General features: G+C 40.0%; 1 protein-coding gene across 3 annotated transcripts in view; it reads right to left on the bottom strand.

Annotated features, from left to right (window-relative positions):
- Positions 1-26153, bottom strand: part of CCN5 (cellular communication network factor 5) — a 69470-nt gene that overhangs the window by 20535 nt on the left and 22782 nt on the right. For all 3 annotated transcript variants that reach the window (XM_032217978.1, XM_032217979.1, XM_032217977.1), the window contains one exon: positions 12801-12964. In XM_032217978.1, the coding sequence (XP_032073869.1) occupies positions 12801-12929 (129 nt within the window). In that variant the 5' untranslated portion in view covers positions 12930-12964. The remainder of the gene's footprint in view (positions 1-12800; positions 12965-26153) is intronic.

Genomic DNA, 26153 nt, shown 5'->3' on the forward strand with positions numbered 1-26153 from the left:
ACTAGCAATTATGTGTAAGGGCAACCTTTACCTTTACTTTACCCTTTACACATCTAAATGCAGGAAGCCCCATCTTTCCAATATTGGATATCATATGCCTAAAGCTGGAAAAAAACCCAAGCTTGCACAGGGCTCTTACTGCCAGCTGTTTAAATGCAGGTCCAGCTATACCTGTAAAGGCTTACCTTTGCAGGTCTTCTCTAAAGTGAACAGAACGTGGGAGTGGAGGGGTAAGAGAAATAGTATGGATTGCTCTCTTCCCATTCCTTACATTCACTCTACCAGTAAAGGCTCAGAATTGTAATATTTCTTACCTGTAAAGTCTTGTCGGAGAGCCAATTTTGTGTAGTGATTATGGCACCAGGCTACAAACCAGGAGATCAGAACTTTTAGTCCTGCCTTAAGTACAAAGCCAGCTAGGTGACCATGGGCCAATCACTCTCTCTCAGCCCTAGGAAAGAGGCAAATCTGAAATCTTGCTAAGAAAACTGCAGACACATATCCAGGCAGTCACCAGAAGTTAACACTTACTTGAAGGGGTTCACCAACAAAAAGGTGCTCGACAAAAGTGCGCCTGACTAAACCGCGGTGACAAAACCGCGAGTCCTAAACCGCGCCGATGAATGAGCGCTGAAGCGTGCCGACAACAGCGCGCCAACAGAAGCGCACTCTAAACCTAACCCTAACCCTAAACTTAACCCTAAACCTAACCCTAACCCTTACCTTAAGTCGGTGCGCTGTTGTCGGCGTGCTGTTGTCGGCACGTTGATGATGTCGCGGTTCTAGCCCCGCGGTTTTGTCGGCGTGCTTTTGTCGTGCACACATTTGTCAGGTCACGACTTGAAGGCATACACACACATACCAAAAGGGTCTTGCCATTTTGAAATAGGAAAAGGAAAGCCATATTTCTGCCCTGGGTCCCAACAGCACTTTTTTGATTCAATGTGGATGTTTGCAAATAATGTTTGAGCTAGTATTTGCAAAGACAAATTTTATGTGACCTGAATTTCTGGCTGGAATGAAATTCCGATCTTGCAAAATCCCTACAGGTGAACAACTGCTTGCCAACAATTGTGTCCAATACATAGATGCCATCAATAACATGAGAATAGGACCAACAGTGTCACCTTCTTCCTGTTTAACAGAGTACGTCTTACACTTCCCTCTGCAGTCTGGGTGTTCTCCAGATTCGCCAGACATCCACTCCAAGAATTCTTAGCCAAGGTCATTGTATTCAGGAAATCCTTCAAATTAAAATCCAAATTTCCGAAGGATGTTAATTTCAGTTTAGGGAAGTCTGTCACAACAGGCTGGGCTGGGGGAAAAAACCCATCCTTTTGATCTATCAGGCAATGATGGGAAATCGTTCTCCTGTTTACCTAATACATAGAGAAAATCTGCTTTTCTCTAAATGATCTCCAATCCTGACTTCTGGGGAGAAAAAAATCATTTGGAGAGACATGCTTATATTAGAGGAATGTCTTGTTGGATGCTTATTTGAGAAAAAACAGAAATGTCTGGGCTTGCTAGATACAAAGAGAAAACCACTTGGCTCATCCCTTGCCTTTTCCCTACATACAAATAACACATGAACAACATGTTTGTTGGAAGTATTAACACAGAGACAAAGAAAATACCCTGTCTCAGTCATGACAGAATACTCTGTCATGGTGTCTCAGCTGCAACAATTCAGTAAAAGTTAATTTTTCTTGCTTTAGTCATCATAATGACTATAGCAAGAATGAGAATGAGGTGGCTGGATGGAGTCACTGAAGCAGTAGGTGTGTGCTTAAATGGACTCCAGAGGATGGTAGAGGACAGGAAGGCCTGGAGGATCTTTGCCCATGGGGTCGTGATGGGTCGGACACGACATTGCAACTAACAACAACATAGTCATCACATGGTCAACATTGATTGATTGATTTATATGCCGCCCTTTTCCCCGAAGGGGACTCAGGGCGGCTCACAATTCAATCAGGGAAGGGGGTACAGACAGGGGGATAAAAAAGACAAGACATAACAATACAAAATTTAAAAACACACAACAACCAGACCATTCGAGAAGGGGGGCAAAAACTCTTTAACCCCAGGCCTGTCGGAACAGCCAGGTTTTAAGGGCTTTGCGGAAGGCCTGGAGGGTGGTGAGGGTTCGAATCTCCACGGGGAGCTTGTTCCAGAGGGTCGGAGCAGCCACAGAGAAGGCTCTCCTCCGGGTAGTCGCCAGTCCGCATTGGCCGGCGGATGGAATTCGGAGGAGGCCTAATCTGTGGGATCTGATCGGTCTATTGGAGGTAATTGGCAGCAGGCGGTCTCTCAAGTACATGCAACATACATAAGTAACCTGGACTTCCCAGTGGTTTGCAGTCTTCCTTGCTTAATTTATCTTGTTTCACAATCCATGTTGGAAAACAGATTATAGTTCAGTAATCCCTGTTTAGAGCCTGATGTGAATAGGCTAAATCAGACTTCTTTAGTCTGGTACCTTCCAGATGTGTTAAACTCCTGCTCAAATCCTTTGCCAACACATTTGAAGAGCATCTGATTGGGAAAGACTGTGATAAATATACAGGGTTAGCTATAATGATAACCAGCAATAAAAAAATAAACCCAGAAATTGGTCAACAGTTTGCAAGCTTCCAGACACTCTAGAATTTTCCATCAGGCTTGAAGATAAACAAAGCCATGAAGGGAGAGGACCTGGCCTGTATTGGGCCCTTAGCATCTGTATTTAATTGCAGTTATACATTGGAATGTGGTTACAGACATTCAAGTAAAGGCTTTGGTGATTTCCAGCTGCACCACTGTTTCTTTACTCCATCAGCCTTAGATACAATTCCATATGCAATCAAAAACTGGATTAAAATCAAAATGACAAACTAAGTCTAATATTAAACATATCACTTTACTAGACATGCAGAGTTTTTTTTTTAAAATCAAATAACACTGGTGGATGGGTGTGGGTGAGAAAGACAGGCAGGCAGACAGACAGACAGACAGGATGCCCCCCCCCCCAAGGAAATTGTTCCATTGAAACTGGTATGTTTCGATTCACATCTTTACTTCTCGACAGGGCTTGGTCTGCTGTGATTCTAAAAATTACCAGATTCAACTCCCAGATGAAGCTGTTGGAATTTTTAAGAAGACTTCACATTAAATGCAAGACCTTTTTCATGTCATGTATACATCTAGCCCTTGTGTTTCTTTTGTTCACCTGTACTTTTATTCTCTTTAGTCTTACATTCAGAACCTTTTCAATTCTTTGCAAAGAATTTAGATCATGGCATCTCTGATATATCTCTCTCAAGAGAGAGAGAGAGTACCACTACAACCCAACCCAACCTCCCACAAGAGGAGCTGCATAAGAGCATAATTCAGACCAGCATAACACACTGCAGCAACATGGAATACCAGAAAGAGGAATTAGACCACTTGCACATCCTCCAATACAATGGATATCCAAAGACCTTTGTCAAAAGGTCCATAGTATACAGCCTGCTACAACACAATTAGTATAACCCAGGGGTCAGCAATCTGCGGCTCTGGAGCCACATGTGGCTCTTTAATCCCTCTGCTGCGGCTCCCTGTTGCTCAAAATATGTGTTACACCCGCTAATGTGCAACACCTGGAACATGATTTCTTGAGCTTTTCAACCCCCGATAGGCCAAACATGGTGAAATCCAAGAAAAGAAAAGTTTCAGAAGAAAACAACGCTTACTTCAACTACGTATACTAGTTTTGTGGCTGCTCAGGAAATAGTCTTTCTTTTCTGTGGGAAACGGGTCCAAATGGCTCTTTGAGTATTTAAGATTGCCAACCCCTGGTATAACCTATAAAATGGATAATACTCATGCATCAAAAATATCTTAAACAACCAACAGACTATTACAACCACATGGTATTACTGTAGCATACAAACCAATTAAAGCACTCCAAAATATTTTAACTAAAAGACCCAGTATTCTCATCTACAAAATACAGGGCAAGGACTGTAACAGCCACTATAGAGGACAGTCAGTCAGAAGACAGCAAAGTGCATCCCCACAAACACAAACTAGCAGTCAGAAAACATGACAAAAACTCCTTACTTTCACAGCATATAGACAAGTTCAACCACAGTTCAACTGAGAAATATTAGCATTATAGATCAAGCCAAATCCCAAAATGCTAGGGAATTCCTGGAGGCTTAGATTCAAACAAATCAGCCATCAATAGACATACAGAGATAAACCACATTTACATGCCATTTAAAAGATTCATTAAAAATTAATAAAGAAACAAAAGAACTTGAACATATCCCCTCCAGTAACTAATAACTGATAAGCCTGGATCAACACCAGACAAACTCAGGCAGAAAACAATACTCTAATTATAAGGAACCACCAGGAACAAATACCACTATCACCACCAAAACCTGCAGGGAGGATACCATATATAAGCAAGCAGCAAACTCACCTGCATTGATGATATCACCTAGTTAGAGAATGAAATGTCTGCAAACATCCAAGTTCAGAGAACACAAGAAATCCACATGTTTTCATTGATGCTTTTTTAACTGGTAATCTTCCAGGTTGACTACTCTTTCCTAAAATTAACCAAAGCCGTTTCAGCCTATGATAGAAGCATAGAACTATTAGGAATATATTGAATCTAGCGATGCCAAAGCATTATGCTTTCCAAGTCTAAGCCTTCCATGATAAATATAATATTTACGCAGAATATCTATAAGTCAGAACATTTATATCTGAAGGTGAACAAGTAACTGCTCCGGCCCTCTGGAACGAGCTCCCCGTGGAGATCCAGACCCTTACTACCCTCCCAGCCTTCCGTAAAGTTACTAAGTCCTGGCTGTTCCGGCAGGCTGGGGCTGTTAAAGCACCCAGCCCCGTCTTAATTGTGACTGTTGTGGATTTTAAAATTGTTTGTATTGTCTTATTTATTCCCTCCCCTGTTTATTGTGGGCCGCCCGGAGTCCTTCGGGAGTGGGCGGCATACAAAACCAATAAACTCTAACTCTAAACTCTAACTTGGCGCAGTGGCAGAAGCAATGATTTTTTTTCAATATAGAGAACATTACTGTCATTTAATTAAATTAATTACACTCATTCAAAACAGGAGGAAGTAAAAACAGATTGCTCACTGGAAGCACTAATATTAAGGCTAAAGCTAAAGCTTCATTATGTTGTACACATAATGTGGAAGCAAGAGTCTCTGGAGGAGATCTGATGGTTATGAAAATTCAATGTACTGGAAAAAGTGACCAACAGAACAAAGGATAGTTGTAGTGTCACTGACGTCACAAGCACAAGTTTGCAAGAACTCAAAGAAGTAGTTATTGACAATCCTGGCAAACTGACGTCCATCAAGTCACAGAGAATTGGAAACAGCTGAATGACTGGTGAATAAGAAATCTCACTCAATCTTCAATGGAAGAATTACTCATAAAATTTTCTTCTCTACTTCCCAATGTTAGGTTCACAATAACCCTGAGAGATGCTAGCTGACACAAGCCAACTGACCTTGAATGGCTAGTCGTATCATTTATGTTACTAGTGTATAAAATTAGCACCTGCACCTCTCCTAGAAGAATGAAATATTTTATGAAATATTAAAAAGGCAGAATATTGTATTTCCCTGAATGAGAAATTGAGAAACATGCTCTTGGAGACAGAAACTCTGCCCCAACTCCCTGCCCCTAGCAGATATTTGGATGCCATCTTATCTACAAGACAAGACTGGCTCAGCCTATCTACAAAACAAAAGTCTCCCAGCTCCAGGGTGATGGGATTAAGACATGACCCCTCCAGGACATAATAGGATTATCTATCAGCAGAGCTCACCACATAGCACAACCAAGCCCCTTTATTACATCACCTAGAAAGGTTCCACCAAACTTGATTCAGACCAACATAACTCCACAACATGGGAGTCTGACTGCCACCAATAGAATACATTCCTTGCCACAGGAACAGGAAGCTCAAGTTCAAAGCCCAAAAGAGAGTATTAATATGTCGCACTCTCCACTCCATGTGGTCAGCTACTCAGAATCACACGTGCTTGGTGGTTTTGCTTCATCATTAAACCATCTTTCTAATCAGCCTCCATGTTTCCAGTGTCTTTCTCCCCACTTGGAACTGAACCCAGATGGATATTTCCTACAACACTAGCAAAGTGTGAAAAGCTGGCATTGTACAGAATCTCTAGAAAACTTATAGAATGTGTGATGTTTCAACCATATTATGAAATGCCCATGTTATTTAATATGGCATATACTTTCCCAAGGGATTGTATACATACTTAGGCATTGTGTAGGCTGACAAGAACTATTTAGCAAACTATGAAAAGAGAGTCATGAAAAGAAGTATATGAAAATGACAGAAAATATGCTGAATAAAGTATAGAACTTTCTTACTTAAAAAAAATATATAAATGGACTAGCATTGACCTACTTGTTCCTTGCAACCAAGAAAGCTAGAATGGCATTTTAGTCTAAGCATTTTATACTTTGCTGGTTTGTCTTTTGGCATTGCACAAAATGAGTAAGAAATGTGTGAAATATTAAGCATTTCATACTTTGATATCCCATTTTTGGCATTGTATAGTTTTGGGCGAAGGGAGAGCAAATGGCCTTTGACATATTAGGCCAGGCCTGGGCAGAAAATATGTAGAATAGAAATTTAAAAATTTTCCTACCGGGTTCTGTGGCATGGCTTGGTGGTGGTGGGGGGTGTCATGTGATTGAGTGGGTGTGGGCATGAGTAATGTCAAGTTGGTCATGCCCACTCAGTCACAGGACCCCCTCCACCACCAAGCCACGCCCACAGAACCGGTAGGGAAAACTTTTGAATTTCACCACTGCATTTATGCATCATTTTATATAATATAGATTCTGCCATACAAAAATCTCATTAAACTCCGGTGCTCTAGCAATGAAATCCTAGCAGCTCTGCTTCAACAATAGCAGAAATGGGTGTGTAACAATAAGAAACGTATGTCCTTTAAGCATTGCTCATCAGAAATCAATGAAAAACCTGTATAATACATTGGCACTGCCCAGCTGAACTCAGGAAGTCAAGAAGTTGCTACAATTTTCTGAAAATACCAAGCAAGGAGGCCAAACCCAGAAAATAGCCAACAGCCCATACTTAAGATTTTTATCAAGATTGTTTACTAAGTGTCCCACAGAAGGTTTTGCTCAGCAGTCGGTTTCACTTATTTTTACCACCGGTTCCCAGCATGTGTGCACACCTTCTGCATATGCGCCCAGCCTCAAAAAAACCATGGCTAAATAGGACAGCATAGAGCCAGGGGGGGGTGGACAGGCCCACCCATGATCTCCACTACCGGTTTGCTTGTACCAGTCTAAACCGACTGAATACCACTTTTGGTTTTGCTCCTGCCTGCACCAGATTTCACAGCATCTCTCTCCAGGGGAAAATCCGTGGGAACCAGGCAGTGTCTCTACCAGACAGCTTCCACTGCCATTCTCCAGGCAGGAATCAGTAATGCTGGATTATTGCATTATTTCTTCCTCAGGTGTCAAAGATAAAGACAGTTCCGAACCAAGTATGCATCAAAGGATGTATCAATATGAAAGGCCACATGCACCAGTGTGAATACTGAAAGTCATGCCTTTAAAAAAATAATGGGTCATCTGTAGATTCTCAGTCATCCAGGTCATGGTTGTCCCAAAGATGCTTTTTCAGGAGGCAACTGGACTTTCTTATTTTTTCTTTTCATCCAAGAAGCTTCTTCAGTTTTGACAGTATAGTGGGGAATGGAAGGATTTATATTCCTTGCAGACAGCTGGTCATTTCCATCCTTTTAGAAGATCCTTGAAGCACTTGGAGGTTTATCTGCACCCTCAGGGTCACCTTAGCAGTGTTCTTGATTCCCATAGTCTGCCATTTTTTCCCTCTGGAAATCCATTCCTACTCCCACACCATTCAGGGGGTGTTCATCTCAAATTGAATAGCTAAAAGTCTGTAAAGAGTCTCAGTCATCTAGGTCAGGGTTTTTCCAAATCCTGTCAGAGCTGAAGAAGCTTCTTGGATGAGAAGTGAAACATCTTCAAAAGAAAAAACCAGAAAGTCTACTTGCTTCCTGAAAAAGCATCATTGGGACTACTGGGTCATCTTTAAATAGCAAAGTCCAGTTCAACATCATTAATAAAGCACTTTTTAGTTCCATTGATTAGAGGGAATATGAAAATATATGTTAAAAAAAGAGCAGGCCCTCCATTGCATGAATCCAGCTGCCATCTTGACTTTTTACTTCTCTTTCACCTGTCTAATCTTTTGGTATATTGCTGTGCTTCTTTGCTTTCTTGTTTACTTAAAGGCTCCTCTAATCCACTGACAGAGGGATGCAGTGGCTCAGTGGCTAAGACACTGACTTGTCGATCAGAAGGTTGGCAGTTCAGTGGTTCGAATCCCTAGCACCGCATAATGGAGTAAGCTCCTGTTACTTATCCCAGCTTCTGCCAACCTAGCAGTTTAAAAAATGCAAGTTGAAAAATAGAGACCATCTTTGGTGGGAAGGTAACAGAGTTCTGTGTGCCTTAGGCATTTAGTCATGCCGGTCACATGACCATGGAGATGTCTTCGGACAGCACTGGCTCTTCGGCTTTTAAATGGAGATGAGCACCATCCTCTAGAGTCAGGAACGAGCACATACGTGCGAGAGAATCTTTACTTTATCTTTAATCAACTGACACGATGCTACATAGAATTCTGTGCTATGTAATTGGGATTGAAAACATTGGATTCAAACCAAATTAAAAATATTGTTCATTGTAAATTAATTACATAAAATCCATGGTCAGGATCAAAACTGTTAAAGCCAACCTATCACACCATGTCACCATTTCACATCATGTTTTTTTCATGATGCTTTTCTATTCTCTCTCTCCTAGAAACTAGCCAACTCCCTTATAGATGTACTCTGAACAGACTGGCTGAAATCAGGAAAAATCAGTCCACATTGCCTGAAAATAAGAGCCAAAAGACAAAGTTGTTTATCTCATTCTCCTAACCCAGTCACCATGAGAATGGGTTAGTCTCGTGGTGAAAGAGTACATTACAATTCTTCATCACACAATATGTCTAAAATGTGTTCTATATTTTGCATAGAACTTCATTATCTGTTAATTAAATCATGATGTTTGTTACAATTTTTCCATGGTGTGCAACATTTGGATTGTCTCCCTGTGGCCAGTTGTGTAAGAGAAGAGTTGACATAAGGACAGAATAAAATTCCTTTGCATTAAGAATTGGCAAGAGGGGGATTGTTACTATAGAAAGTGGAAAATTAAAGCAATGGGTACAAGTTTGATGTAGCAACTATGTTTACAAATCCATCCCATTGGATAGAAATACTGTTTCCTTTTCAAGGAAGATTTTCAACAGAATTTTAATATTTGCCAGATGAAAATCTACATTCTATGTTAAGCAAGTGGATATTTACTGAATTTATTGAGAATGGATTAAAAACAGTTAGTGATTGAGACATCCCCTACAAAAAATTGGAGAATTTTTCAGATATTGCTTTCAAGCATTATAAATCATTTTCAAATACTTTAGATATGTTATCAAAGTTGTTAGCTCTGACATTAAACTAAGATTCCAGTCACATTTGATATGCAGAATTTTGTAATAACTTCATATGAAGTAACTTAGGGGCGTCAAACTCCCGGTCCATGACCCGGATGTGTCATGAGCTGGCCGCACCCACGCTCGGTTTAGTAAAGGGGGAAAAAAGTCACGATATGTCACTTGATACCACGAATTTGAAACCCCTGAAGTAATTGAAAGCTGGTCCACATATGTAAATTGGTTAGCTAGTAAAATCCAAAATTACTGATTATACAGTCTTAGATATGGAGCAAGACTTTTATTTTTAGTTCTGTTAAAAGAATTCTTTCTGTCAGAAAGTTCAGACTTGGCTGACTTTGGTCTGGAAAATTAAGTAGGCTCAAACCTGGTTATTATTTGGATAATAATAATAAATTATCTAATTAATATTAATTAATATTTAAAACCCAGGCAAGGCAGGGTTTTGGTCAAAACGTAAAAAATATCCCAGAGGAAGGTAACACAAACAACTTTAACAACAACAACAGCAACAATACTGCTGCTAAGAAAAGCTATATGAATGTGTCCTTAAAGATAAACCCTCTTACAAGTAAGGCTCAACTCTTGATTATTTAGTGAACATATTTATGTACAATACAATACAATAGCAGAGTTGGAAGGGACCTTGGAGGCCTTCTAGTTCAACCCCCTGCCTAGGCAGGAAACCCTGGCATCCAACATCTTCTTAAAGACTTCCAGTGTTGGGGTATTCACAATGTCTGGAGGCAAGTTATTCCACTGATTAATTGTTCTAACTGTCTAGGAAATTTCTCTTCAGTTCTAAGTTGCTTCTCTCCTTGATTAGTTTCCACCCATTGCTTCTTGTTCTACCCTCAGGTGCTTAGATAATAGTTTGACTTCCTCTTCTTTGTGGCCACCCCTGAGATATTGGAACACTGCTATCATGTCTCCCCTAGTCCTTCTTTTCATTAAACTGGACATACCCAGTTCTTGTAACCATTCTTCATAAGTTTTAGCCTCCAGTCCCCTAATCATTTTTGTTGCTCTTCTCTGCACTCTTTCTAGAGTGTCCACATCTTTTCTACATCGTGGTGACCAAAACAGAATGCAGTATTCCAAGCGTGGCCTTACCAAGGCGTTATAAAGTGGTATTAACACTTCATGTGATCTTGATTCTATCCCTTTGTTTATACAGCCTAGAACTGTGCTGGCTTTTTTGGCAGCTGCTGCACACTGCTGGTTCAGATTTAAATGGTTGTCCACTAGGACTCCAAGATCCCTCTCACAGTTACTACTATTGAAGAAGGTACCACCTATACTGTACCTGTGCATTTTGTTTTTCTTGCCTAAATGTAGAACCTTACTCTTTTCACCATTAAATTTCATTTTATTAGATAGTGCCCAATGTTCAAGTTTGTCAAGATCCTTCTGTATCTTAAGCCTGTTTTCTGGAGTGTTGGCTATTCCTGCCAGCTTGGTGTCATCTGCAAATTTGATGAATTCCCCATTTATTCCCTCATCCAAATCATTGATGAAGATGTTGAAGAGTACTAGGCCTAAAACAGAGCCTTGGGGTACTCCACTACATACTTTCCTCCATGTAGATGCAGTTCCATTGAGGACTACACATTGAGTGCGGTTGGTCAGCCAGTTACAAATCCATCTGGTGGTGATGCTGTCCAACCCACATTCTTCTACTTTATCTAGTAGTAGATTATGGTGTACCTTATCAAATGCCTTACTGAAGTCCAAGTAAACTATATCGACGGCATTCCTCTGGTCCACTAATTTTGTCACTTTGTCAAAGAATGCAATAAGATTAGCCTGGCATGATCTGTTTTTGACAAACCCATGTTGGCTTTTGGCTATTACTTTGTTTACTTCTAGGTGTTTGCTAATTTGTTGCTTGATTATCTTTTCCAGAATTTTTCCTGGAATTGAGGTCAGGCTGATAGATCTATAGTTTCCTGGATCTATTTTCCCCCCGTTTTTTGAAGATGGGAACCACATCAGCTCTTTTCCAGTCCTCTGGCAGTTCCCCGGTGCTCCAGGATCTCTGAAAGATATAGTTCAGTGGTTCTGAGATCTCATCTGCCAGTTCCTTCAGAACCCTGGGGTGTAATCTGTCCGGTCCTGGTGATTTGAACTCGTCTAGGGTAAATATGTGCTCACTTACCATTTTCTTCCCTATTTCAACTTGTGTTCCTAATTGATTTTTGTGGTGCTGTTTTTGAAAGGTTGGACTGTTCTATCCCTTTGTGTAAAGACAGATGCAAAAAATGAGTTAAATAGTTCTGCTTTTTGTCTGTTGCTTGTCACCTTTTTGCCATTTTCTCCCAGCAATGTACCAATTGTTTCCTTAACCCTTTTCTTGTTTTTAACATGTTGAAAGAACCTTTTTTTGTTATTTTTTACTTTTGTGGCAAGCCTTTCTTCATTGTGAGCCTTAGCTTTCCTTACTTCATCTTTACAGGCTCGGGTTATTTGCTGATATTCTGCCTTAGTTATGTCCCCCTCTTTCCACTTTTTATAGGGGGACATGTGGTTATGTAGTTTTTGTGGTACTAGTATGGAAGTGGTTTGTCAGTGCCTTCATTTGGAATATTTATTTCAACTTCTCAAATGAGCCAACAGCCTCCTTAGCCTTTTCTCAAGATCTAAGATTGAAGGAGACTTCATAATTATTCTTACCTGTTGCGTGATCTGTATGGATCATAATAATTCCTTGCTATCTGAACCATGGACGGATATGACATATCTAAGGTATGGAATAGACTTCATTTATCAGTTGATTAACTGCAATTTCACAATATCAAGAAAGAAACAATAGATACTAAGGAGGACATTAAATTTAGTGTTGCCAGCCAGTCAGCACCAAACAAGAATTTATAATTAAATATCAGAGGTGCAATTATTTTAATATCAATTACTCTATCAATTTTGCTATTCAATAACGCTGTGCTTTTAAACAGCTGTCTCAAATCCCAGGTACCTATGTAACAAGCCTTGATCTGCCATACTACATTTTCATCAGAGATCTGGGCATATATTAATTTCTAATCCCTGCTGTCATTTCAGTGCCATATTTTGATGTCATATAACTTATTTCATAGAATCAGAGGGTTGGAAGGGACCTTGGAGGTCTTCTAGTCCAACACCCAGCTCAAAACAGGAGTCCTTATACCATCCTGGACAAATGGCTGTCCTACCTTTTTCTTGAAAACTTCCAGCAATGAAACCCCCACAACTCCTGGAGGCAAGCTGTTCCATTGATTAATCATTTTCACTTGACAGCAGCTATGAGTTTCTTTATAGTTATGAATAGTTTTGTTGTCCATTCATTTAACAGATTGTTTTATGTCACATGGGTTGCCTAGAAACAAGAAACAAATAAATGAATAAATCTTACTAATACGTCCATCAGATATTATTAAATATCAAGCAGCCCAATCTTGAAATAAAATGGGGCTTTTCAAGTGTTACTCTGGCTATTGCAAAACATGAAGATTTATAAGTTTTGTTCTGTAAATATTTTGTCTCTTCTCATTAAAAAAAAAACCTCTCTGGGATTTAATGAGGATTTCAACTGTTAAATTTGCTTTGATCAGAAAAGTGTGTCTCAGTTAGACTTTTCCCATTGGCAAAATCTTTTCCTCTTTCAGTAAATAGCAAACATGGTGTAATAGCACAGCCCTTGTGCACATCAAAAGGAGAGCTTATTTTCCTACAACGCTCCTTTCAAAAGTTATCAGACAGCACCACCTTAGAAGGTTCCTATCTTCTAACTCAGACAACCCTTCTAATTTACTTATAGAAGAAATCCACCCATTTTTCACCCTTAATGCAGTATCATCAACAATCCTGTTAGATAAGATAGGTTTGGAAATAATGACTGTCCAAAATAACCCTTGTAGAAATTGAAACCCTCTCTCTCTCATCTACTTTCCAAAGTGTATGCATTATATTGCACTGACTCCCAGCATTCCCTTGTGGCCAAGTGTGAGGAATGTTAGGGGCTGTAATTCAGGAAAATATCTAGGGAAACTTCAATGATGCATCATTTTTAGGCTTTACACAATAACATGGCATGCATGTTAAACTGATTCCAGAAATCTATAGGGAACCAATGTGATTCACTGTAATATGCTCTTGCTACAGTTAGGATGAACATCAATGATTTGAGGAATTTATAAAGACTCTCAAGGCTTGTCCATGGAATGAATGATTATATTATTTTTAGCCTAGTGTTTCCACAGACTCCTAGATATCTTGGATCCAATTCATAAATCCAACCACTTCATTCTTCCCAACCAGTTCTTTCCCAAGTGGACGATCGTTATCAAGTACAGAAAAATTGAGCTCCAACAAAATAGCCATGTGAGATATATTAAGATGAGAGATTAATGGTGGTCCCCAAATCCCTCAGAGTCTTCACGCTTGAGTAAAAATATTTCTGTGAAGTTAGTTGCAAACTCAAAGATCCCATCACATGTTATTTATTTATTTAGCAAATGGCAAAAATGTTAAAAAGCTCAATAACATGTGAATCCAAAAAATGCAATAATTTAAAAAACTACATGACTGTTAGTTAGTAGATAGCTTCTCCAATGCACAAATCATGTATTCTACCACTAAGCTTTAGTTCTTATACAGCTTTAAACCAGAGGTGGTTTGCTGCCGGTTCGGCCCAAATTGTCTGAACCAGAAGCAGCAGCAGTGGGAGGCTCCGCCCACCCGCACAGGCGCTTCTGCGCATGTGCAAAAGCATCCCCCCCCCCCGAACCAGTAGTAAAGAAATTGGCAACGCACCTCTGCTTTAAACTTTAAGTGATTCATTCTATATTTTCCAGAATAATCTTAGATAGCTTTCCCCAAACACAAGTGTATTCTAGATTTGTGGGTCTCAACTTCCAGAATTCTTGATATAGCCATTCTGGATGCTGAAGTGCACATACCTGGGCAATACCAATGTAGAAGACCACCTCCCAAATTATTTCAGCATAACTATATTTGTGCAGAGGTATATTTTTTATTTATGTACTAGCAAACAGTGGACCAAACTGGTACCTTACATTATACTCCATCTAGTGGATAAACCGCAAAAATTCTTCAGGGGAAAAGCAAAGTACATAATTGCTCAGCTTATATATTGAATTATAAACCAAAGAGGAAATGAGAATATAAATCAGGAAAGAAATAGTTTTGTAATATCAGACACAAACACCAAACATAGTTTTTTTTTTTACATGAGTAATTTTTGCAGTAAGCTGCTTTTTTGTGAAAAGGCACAAGTCTAATGGTATCTGAGAAAGATTTTGAGAAACAGGTGAAGAGATATTCCTAGGGACAGGCAGATAAGAGAGAGACCATAACCCAGAGATGCATAATGGGTGGAGAAAGAAGCCCAAGTAGTAATGGAAATGGTGGGAGATTTATACTTTCAGACTTACAACAGAATAAGCTCATCTGGTTGTGCTGCCTATCTGGTCTACCTGGGAAAGCTATTATCAATCTTGCAAATCTGATACTCTCTTTCAAAGAGAAGAATTTCAGTCTTCAAGGAATTCTGCTATCTGCCAAACATCTGGCTGTAGCATTGTTGCAACACCAGCACCAAGTGGATGCACCAATGATCAATTTGCAGAATTCCATGATACAACCTCGTAGATGACCCCACTTTGTGAAGGATCTTGGAGTACTCATCTCAAACGATCTAAGTAACAACATTGCCAAAAAGGCATTAAGAGTTGTCAGCCTAATCTTGTGAAGCTTCTTCGCCAGTAATATTGTACTGCAAACTAGGGCATACAAAACCTATGCACAATATTGGAAAAAAGAAAATACACCATCAGAGCTAGATATAATCAGAAAAGTGTTGGCCTGTGCGGAAGCAGATAGGCTCACTCTTGAACTTAAAAATAAAGAGGAATCAGAATATTTTGAAGTCTGGAACAGATTTTATGACTGGTATAAGACAAGGTGACAAGACTGGAACAAACTGTATATATTGTGATTGGACAGAAGGATTGATAATGTATTAAGTAGGCTAATTGTCAATAGTTGTGATTAGCTGTATATAATGTGAATGTATAGTTACTCTGACTTCACGGTACTGCATTTTAAATGTAAAAATAATAAAAATATATTGGAAAAAAAAACCCTTTGCTAGAACAATTCTACAGTCTGACCTAAGTGTAGTACACAAAATTATCCACTACAACATCCTACATGTCAATGACTACTTCAGCTTCAACCATGAGCAAACAATAGATACAAACTCAAGGTAAACCACACCAAACTCGATTGCAGAAAATACGACTTCAGCAACGAAGTGGTTAATGCCTGGAATGAACTACTTGACTCTGTTGTTACATCCCCAAACCCCCATAATTTTAACCTAAGACTGTCTACTGTTGACCTCACCCCATTCCTAATAGGTCAGTAGGGGTGTGCATAAGCACACCAGCATGCCTACCGCCCCTGTCCTACTGTCTCCATTTATTCGTACCCATTTACTGTGTTCATACTTATGTTTATACTTATACCTGTTACATATTTGACAAACTAATAAAATAAAATAAAATAATGCACAATCTGTGGCAGCAGAACTGATAGAGGTTAAGCCAACAATCTTGCATTCCTATGGGAGCTTGCCAGAGAAACTGACATAGCCACAGGATCTGGGAAACAAGAAACACAACATCTAAAGAGTTATTCTCTATATCACAGGGCACACATGGCAGTCAGCATATCTCTGCTCAAAAGCTGTCAACTCCTAACAGCTGCTCACAACTAAGCCTTATTAGTTAGATTTGTTGAAAAGGAAAGATATAAGATTACAGCATCTGAAAACAGAATAGGTAGGTTTCTGGGCTCCATTTATCAGTAAGTACCATATGTTAAGGAGGAGCTTTCTCTGATCCCTTTAATCCTCCGTTAAAATATCTTTTCACACATGAGAGATACTGCTGCCCATTTACATGATAAGGGATGCCTAAAGGTAATCCTCAATTTGTGACTGGTTGCTTAATGACCGTTCAAAGTTATGAATGAAATAAAAAAAGTTACAGTACTTACAATATCTTCCTAGTTACAACTGCCACATGCCCCCCCCCCTTCCCCCAGGCACACGAGTGCATTTTGGGCACTTGGCAACTGCTCACATTTAGACACAGTTGCAACATCCTATAGTTGCATGATTGTGATTCACCATGTTTTTTCCTGTTTTCTGCAAGAAAGCAGCAATATAGTATGTATTACTGTATTTGGCCACAATATAGAAATGCCCCAAAAATATCTATATGGTGATATTCACAAGATCATCAGCAGTTAAGCTTGACTTGAGGTAGTCTTTTTATAGTTCTAGGAGCATAAACATCGGCACTCAAAATGCTCAAAGTGCAGAAGAATAAAAACAATCCAAATTAACTTCTGAAGAAGCAAGAAAACATAATCCAGACGCCTAAATTTAAAAGAACAAAAGGAGTACAGATTGAAAGCCTTCCTTAAAAAAAAACTCCCCTAAAATTTCTGAAAAGCAATTAATAAAATGGGCTGAGCTTCAATCACTGGGATTAGCTGGGGAATTCTGGGAGCTGAAGTCCACACGTTTTAAAAGATGATCAACTCAATAGACTAATCTCTAAGGAACAGTTTTGCCAGGGTGGGAGGGAGAGGCTGGGACTGCAAAGATTCTCAAGGAAGCTTGAGGAAAAATCTATGGGAGCAATGCACAAGAGTCTGTATAGGAAAAACAGATCTGAATATGGAGGATCACAAAAATATTGAACAGCATGAGGGCAAGATTGAAATTGATTTGACTACCTCCACCCATTGCCCGTACCATTCCAACAATAGGAAGAAAAAATTCAAAGAGAAAAGAAAATAAATTCTTGCCAATATCTTTCTGAATAAAGAACCTCCCAGCTCAAGAATTCTACCTTCTCAATTTCTGGAAGTCTGATTTTGTGTTGGTAATACAAACTTCCTCCCTGAGCTATTTGCTTGCCAAGATCAAACGTTTTCTCGCTCTTGGCCTGTTGGCAAATGGACTGGTGCCCAGCGCCAGGAGAGAATACAAGCATGCCAATTAACATTTTTTGCATGCTGACAACTTCACTGATTGGAAAAGCCATCTGAGTGGGACAAAGGCAGAACGCAAGGGATTATCTGATATCTCTTTCACAGCAGCTTTATGTGGAACATTATGAAGTAGAGAATAAAAATGATGTTTAGAAATTAGGTGTGCACTAGAGAATTGTGGGCTGTCTAGATCTTCCATTTCTTTTTAATTTTTTACCATAATTCGACATGGCCTGGGTTTGCACAATTCAGCCATAAAGTAGTCGACCTACCACAAATATTGCCAAGGTTTGCAATTTTGTGAAAAGCGTGCAAATTGTTACTTTATTGAAGTGGTATTCTGTCATTACGAATGAAGAGAGATGCATGTGGGATATTTTATGCTGGTGTGGTAAAATAACCTGAATAGATTATGGTATGAGCAAGTGGGAATTAAGAAATGATCACCTATTTCACAAAGTCAGAAGGACAGCTTAGTCATTTTGCAGCTATCAACCCACATTCAGTGGCCCTGAAGAAACTACTCAGTAGAAGGGGGGGCAACAGTTTGGTATTCCTGTAAATCTGGGCATTCCCAAGCACAGCCTATTTCCATCTTGACCAGTGTTTCTCCGCGAGTGGAGGATTTTGGGAATTGAAGTCCACACATCTTAAAGTTGGCCAGGTTAAGAACCATTGCTCTTCCCAGTTGGAATGTAAAATAACCATTTATTACACCAAACGATTAGTCACAGATGATGTCCACAGTGGTAGCATTTGTGCACAATGCTTACTAAACATATTCAATCTAATTCTCTTGGATTTGCACAACCTGCTTAGTTGTCATCTAACTCCATCTCTGGGTTTGCAGAGATATGTGTTTGCTGTGATTAGTACACTAACATGTGATTGGTTAGTTTGTTTATCATTGTCTTGTACAAAAAGATGTTAGGTGAAATGGTATAGGATCTCCTGCTTGAGCAGGGGGCTGGACTAGAAGACCTCCAAAGTCCCTTCCAGCTGTATTCTGATTTGATTTGTATGGAATGTACTGGCTCAGTGAATTGCTTTTTCCCTTAATTTTAATAAGGAGCATTTGTCTGTGTATAAAAATATCAAGGTGACAGCAGTGACTTCAGTTCAAACCTCGCCAATTTTTAACATGCATTGCATTCAGAATGCATGTAAAAAGGGGGGGGGGGTATTGACCTCTCAGTCATACTGAATTTTTTGGCACTCCCCACCCAAACGTCCCTCATTTTATCCTCATTTCAAAATCTGGATCTGGATCTTGTCTCTATCCTTGTATTTTTTTAATCCCCTTCAATGATAATAAATACAGATTCTTTAATAAGAACAACTTGATCTCATAGTCATTTTGTTAAGTCGGAGGAAAAAAAGCATGTTTTTGATATGCTCTCCTTCATTTCAAAGATATCCTGTGGGATGAATTCTTCATTCTTCTGGAATGTCACATCTGAGTTGACCAAAGTAAAAGAAGAAGAAAAAAGTCTGTGTTGCATATTTTGAGATCTCTGTATTATTTTACATGGGAAGTCACGGCCACCCTACAGGCTTGTGCTTTGCAAGCTGGCAGATGACTTTCTACCCTAATAAATGGGTATTTTCCAACTGGCAGCCATTTTGTGTATGCAAGGCTTTCATGGCTATCATTTTGTGAATGAACTCATCATCTGCTGCCTTAACTTCAAAATGTTCTCCCAGCTAGAAATGGCTGCTTTCCTTTGCTCTAGGTCTCAGACATTAGTTTTCCCATCACCTGCCTCTCAGAGCCTTTAAATGGGAGTTTCAAGATAGTCTTTGACATCTTCTGTGTTCTGACTTCGGAGAGATTAGGTTGACCAAGTGCTGTCAATTTCCACAATTTTTATCCTGTAAACCAAGGGGTTTCATTTTTTTTATCCTCTTGAGCCAATTAAAAAAAAATGCAGCTGCAATTGTGTGTGTAAGAGAGAGACCGTGAATGTGCCTGTATTGTGTGTGTGTGTGATTCATCTGAGCAAAATAAACTTTTGGTTTAGTCTGGTTATGAAAGCAACGATGTCGCCTAAAAGCTATGCAAGGCCACAAAACACCCTGTATTTGGAGGCATGGGGTGGGTGGGAGGAGCCAGATGGATTCAAAATCAGTGGGAATCATTGGGAAACATAATTGCTCTGGCTCCAGCCGTGATTTATCTGAGCAATATAAAGAGGCTGAGAATGTAGGGAATGCAGAGTAATTTGTAAAAGGTGTTTGGCTTCAACGTTCAAACAAGTTGCTTTTATGGTGAGCAGATGGCAGTTTCTCTGCTCTTGAAACAATACTGAGATGATGTTTCATGTTTCTCATATTCTCTGATAATGGTGATGTTTCCTATCATCTCAGTGCATGGAAACACTTGGTATTGGTGGAAATCTATTCTGCACCTAATCAGAATGGCTTTACACAGCTATGTATCTACATACCCGATTTGGTGTTCTTCTCGGAGTAGTGCCTATGTGACCCGGAATTGGTGGACCTGTCCTTGGTCCCCTTGTATCCCACCCCCATAGGGAGGCAGGACTTATTAGACTGGTCTGCCCCCATTGACTAATGGACCCAGATGGGTTCCAGAAGGAGCTGGGGGTTATAATTGCAGATCTACTGCGCAGTCAGTCGAGCTGTCAGTCACTGTTTGGAATAGGAAGGTGACTGAGGCTCTGGATAGGATTGCACCCATGCGACCTCTCCTCATCTGTAGACCAGAAGTGGATTGCTCTCAGTTTGGCCCGGTTCGGGTGAACTGGTAGCGGTGGCAGCGGGAGGCTCTGTCCACCCACCCGGATGCTTCTGCGTATGTGCAGAAGTGTTGCAAGCGCGCACAAGTGAACTGGTGGTAAAAAAAATGGAAACCCACCACTGCTGTAGACCACTCTGTGCCCTGTGGTATAGAGGAACTGAGAGGGATGAAACACATGAGGAGACATCTAGAGCACCACTGGCAAAAGGGATAAAACCGATTGAACATGAGTAAGAGCTGCTATAAAGGCCTACCTCGTGACAATTTGTGCTGCAGTGTTTCTCCACACTAATTGCATCTGCAGATAATCAGCCAGCGACGCTCTTTAAGGTGAGCCTCCTCCTCCTGGGGAATGAGGAGCTTGGGGTCCACCTGAAGGGGCATGCTTAAGAATTTGCCGGTTTTCTGGAAGTCAAAATCACTCAACTTCATTTCCAGTTAGATGCTGGTGTGGTTGATGGTCTGGTGGAAGCCCTTGAGGCAGGTTCTTGGCCTGTTATCTGGGAACAGTTTGACCCTGTTGCTCCTCAGGAAGTGGACAGGATCCTAGGGAGTATACATGCAAACACCTGTGTTTTAAACCCAAGTCCCTCCTGACTTGTAAAAGCTTCCCAGGAGGTGACAAGTGGGTGGACTCTGGCGGTGATTAATGCTTCCCTACAGAAGGGAGCAGTGCCCCAGCACTTTAAGTAGGCTATCATCTGCCTTCTTAAGAAGCCATCGCTGGATTCCACCCAGTTGGGTAATTTCTGACCTGTCTCCAATTTTCCCTTTCTGGGGAAGTTTGTTGAGGTGGTTGCATGGCAACTCCAGAAGTTTCTGGGTGAAACGGATTATCTTGACCCCTACCAGACAGGATTCAGGCCTGGATTGGGACAGAAATGGCATTGGTCCTATTTTTGGATGATCTCTGGCGGGAGTGGGATGGGGGTAGTACATCCACTCCCGAAGCCACTCCAAGAAAATACCATGGTCAACCAAAATAATGGGCAAACAATTGATAAAAACTGAAGGCAAACCGCTTCAAACTCAATTGCAGAAAATACAACTTCAGCAACAGAGTGGTCAACACCTGGAATGCTCTACCCGACTCTGTGGTTACAGCTTCAAACTCTCACAGCTTCAATCTCAAACTGTCTACCAGGCACCTCACCCCATTCTTAAGAGATCCGTCAAGAGGGCGTGCATAAGCACACCAGTGTGCCTATTGCCCCTGTCTTATTTATCTGTATTTACTTCCTTTGTTCATGTTTATGTTCATACCTATACTGGTTATCTTGTACATGTTTGACAAATAAATAAATGTGGCAGATTTTTTCTTGCCAGGGTGTATTTATGGCATGGTTATTTATGCATCAGAAAAGGGTCAGGTTCAGGGGTGGGTTCCAGCTGCTGCTGCTGGTTTGTTCAGGGATGCGCTGCACACATGCACACTACAAAAATGCTTATGTGCATGCGCAGAAGCAAAAAACAAGATGATGGCATCTATGGTGCCGCCGATAGAACCGGTTTGGGGGCATGGCAGGCCGAGTTACTACCTACTGTGGGAGACTGGATTGCACTCAGCCGAACTGGTCTAAACCAGTAGGAACCCACCTCTGGTCAGGCTCTAGGAACTGAAGCAGTTGAGATGAATTTTTTTATGCTGATATAATTTTCTGCCAATTCGAGAGGGGATATATAGTATTATAACTCAATAGTACCGGTAGGAAAAAGCTTCGTAAGGAAGTCCTACATGGGTATTCCTTGGTGCAGATTTTCATTCCATGTAATGCCTTTTTGTAGCTCAACTCATCTTGTTTCTGTTCTTTACATTCTGTATTCTTATCTGCCAACATACTAATAGAGAAAGCCTGTGAAAGCAATCAAAACATGCTTTGTTTAAAACACTTCAGACCAATATATCCTTTACTTGTGTCATTGCCCCCACCCCCAGCTATAGTGAGATAAAAGAACTTGAATTTTCATCTAAGCCCATTAGTCAATTTGTCTCTTCCCTTATGACTTTTATGATTCACTAATTTTTTGATCCAATTTTTATCTTGTTTCTCAATAGAGTTGCTTTCCAGATAGGAAGAACCCAATGTGAAATTGTTGAAACAAGGCTCTGGGAAAGCTATGGAATCTGAGGAATTTCCTCAGTGGAATGGGCAGCAGCTGAAGTTTCCACTGTCTGGATTTCCATCATATGAACATTTAACATCAGGCAGGCATTGCTACTATGGAAAACAGATGTCTATGCATTTTCTATGTCAGATGTGGGAGGAAATCACCAATTTTGTGGGAGACTGGATTGCACTCATCCAACAACCATCCTATTTATCTAAAACTGTTGTTTGAATAGAGGGATTGTGATGGCAGTAGACAAGGACAAAATTGCACGTGGGGAGTCACATGAATATATCCCTGCTGTCCAATCTTTTGCAGACAGCATGATGAGGTCCCCAGTAGAAACCATGATATGAGCGTGAGGCTTGAGACCACACCTAATGAAAAACATTTAGGATTTAAATTCTTTCCCAATACTTAAAACAGTTTAATATAGCCTAATATAGTTTTTCATTGCCTTCTTCTGGAATATTTTTCAATTTTTTGGTCTAATCTTCATATTTGTGGGTGATTCCCTCATCCAAATACTCATGAGATTTGAGTTTGCTTTGCTTTTTGAAGTCGGCTATGGGCTCACACCTAGCTCGATATATTCTGTTATCAGGCATTTGGTTGCTTATAGGTTTGTATCCCATGCATACTCCAGGAAATCAAAATAGTGTACCCGGTGGCCTATTACCCACTATAATATTTTAAATTATTACGCAATGCCTACAAATGTTACTGAGGATATAGTAACCTCTGTTGGTCTTTGCTTTGGTTCACCTCTTGTATATTAGCCAAAATTCCATAAAAAGAGGGTGCAGTTAAGATACCTCTATTATAACACATAATACGGTCTTCCGATGTCTGAATGAATGCATGCAGGATTTCTGCAATCTGGATCAGGAAAATAACTTTATACTTGGCAGTTGGAGCAGCATATGAACTGCATTAGAGTCAAATATTTATTAAACACCGAGCCGAGGTGGCACGGTGGTTAAATGCAGCACTGCAGGCTACTTCAGCTGACTGCTAGATCAGCAGTTCAGTGGTTCAAATCTCACCGGCTCAGGGTTGACTCAGCCTTCCATCCTTCCGAGGTGGGTAAAATGAGGACCCGGATTGTTGTTGGGGGCAATATGCTGACTCTGTAAACCGCTTAGAGAGGGCTGAAAGCCCTATGAAGCGGTATATAAGTCTACTGCTATTGCTATTGCTATTGCTAAACAGGGAATACAATGACCATTAAGCAGCACTATTGGAGCAGACAACACTGCTTTCAAATATGGAATCTGATCCAGAGCCACTTATGCTTGTTTTATGTGCTATGGTTTGTTTTGCATACTTCAAGCATCATTCAGAGGGGCAAAAAAGATGGAGGGAATAGAAGATGGAAAAAAAACAGGAACTAGCTATGACGCTTTCCTGGCTCTTTTTAAATACTACAAACATCTTCATCTGCAGCAAATTTAGAACAGAAAATTAAGTGTTTCCTTCCTCGGTCATTTCTTGACATGTTTAGATTGTTTAGAAGAATTCTTTATTGGCCAAGTGTGATTGGACACACAAGAAATTTGTCTTTGGTGCCTATGCTCTCAGTGTACATAAAAAGACAGGATGCATTCGTCAAGAATCATAAGGTACAACACTTAATGATAGTCATAGGGTAGAAATGAACAATCAGGAGACAATATCAATATAAATCGTAAGGATACAAGCAACAAAGGTACAGTCCTGCAGTCATAAGTGGGGGGAGATGGGTGATAGGAACGATGAGAAGACTAATAGTAATAGTAATGCAGCCTTAAGAAAACCTGAGAGGAAACAGGACAAATATGAATAGGCAAATTGAACTGTATCTTGCTCTCAAAGGGAAGGTGCTTTTTTCATAAGTGTGGTTTTGTCAGTATGAGTGATACTCAAATGCAAACCAAGAAATATAACTTCCCTTTCTTGTAACATTATTCTAAAAACTCATGTCCAAGATCCCCCAAACTCCTTTTCTGGATAAAAGACTACTTATAGAAGTGAAAAGGAAATATTGCTTTATATGGTGATCAAATCAGAATCTAATCTGAGTCAGTCACTAGGACCAAAGGTTACAAAAATAGCCAGAGAAATGATTGAAACCTGGAAAATGGGCCCCTTATTAGTCAAAAGGAATGCTGATTTACCAGCAACTTATCAGGTACTTAGGGTGCAGTCCAAGGCTGTAATTCAAAAAAAAAATTGCTACCGGTTCTGGGCGTGGCAGGAGAAGGACACTGCAAAATCTCCATTCCCACCCCACTCTGAGGCCAGCCAGAGGTGGCATTTCCCGGTTCTCAGAACTACTCAAAATTTCCGCTACCTGTTCTCCAGAACCTGTCAGAACCTGCTGAATTTCACCCCGGTGCAGCCATCAACACCCTAATTAACAACTAAAAACTACACACAACCAGGCACCATGTAAATAGAAGGAGTAGAACAGCCCAATGCATATTCTGGAAAGAGAGAAGTTTCCTGATGATGGGCTCCAGTATGAGCCCAAACGCTTGGAAGAATAAAACTTTGGTTCTGGTAACCAACTTAGATTGGATCCTGCAACGCTATCCTGGAACAAAGATTTTTGCCTTCATTTGTGATCAAATTCAGCCAATATTTAACAACAGTGTTACTATAATCAGTGACATTTAAGAAATCTGAATTGAAAAGTCTGCAACTTTTTCTGGCAGCACTGAAAATTGTGTTCCGGGAATCTTATGACCAATTTTTAATTAATCTTTCAAATAATTAAAACAACATGATAAAATATTGATGACTATGGCAAACCTTTCCCAGATGGAGTGAGTAATTATACGGGCTGCAATTTGGCAGATGAAAAACGGAAATATAGGAGATATTTCTCCCACTGCTTCATATTCTTTTCCCCCCCTGCTTCTTGTTCAAAGAACACATTTTCATCCCTATGTATGTTGACTTGACCTCAACAAAGACATAATTTCAGCAGAACATGGTGCACTTGTTATACTTATCCAAACCTACTAAGAGAATAAAACAACAATTTTGGGTACTTTTAATTCCTACGAGGAGTGTTTACATGGCCAAACACCACAAATGTTATTAGCAGTTATAAAAACTGACAGCCCATGGATTGATTTGTATATAGACATTGGGGTCATTTCCAAAGTAGTGACATGGCATTTAGCTGTACCCAGTCATCTCTGAAAGGATATAAAAACTGTTATTTTGGCACAACAATGGTTGGATGACTTTAGAAGACACTATAAATTACTAACGAAGAACTGAACTAAGTGGCAACATTTTGTGATTATTAGCTTTGTCTGTAGTGTTCCACTGTGACATGTTCCTGGAGCCTGGGAAATATACACTGCAAGTCCTACAGATGGACCATGTAGCATAACATTATTTTTAAAATCCCCACAATCCCCCTGGAAATAATTTCTGGATAATACTGACCAAAAAAAAAAAGAACTGTGATGGGATAAACATAAATAAAGGCTGAACAGTATTTATCCTTCCTTCAAACAAATTTGCAAAAGACTTCGAAATGATATTTTTGTAAGGGTTTTAAAAATCTGGGGAAAAGCTCACCAGATTGGAGAAGGATGAAGAAAGCACTTACTTA

Source organism: Thamnophis elegans, chromosome 5, assembly GCF_009769535.1.
Source record: "Thamnophis elegans isolate rThaEle1 chromosome 5, rThaEle1.pri, whole genome shotgun sequence".
NCBI classification, from domain to species: Eukaryota; Metazoa; Chordata; class Lepidosauria; order Squamata; family Colubridae; genus Thamnophis; species Thamnophis elegans.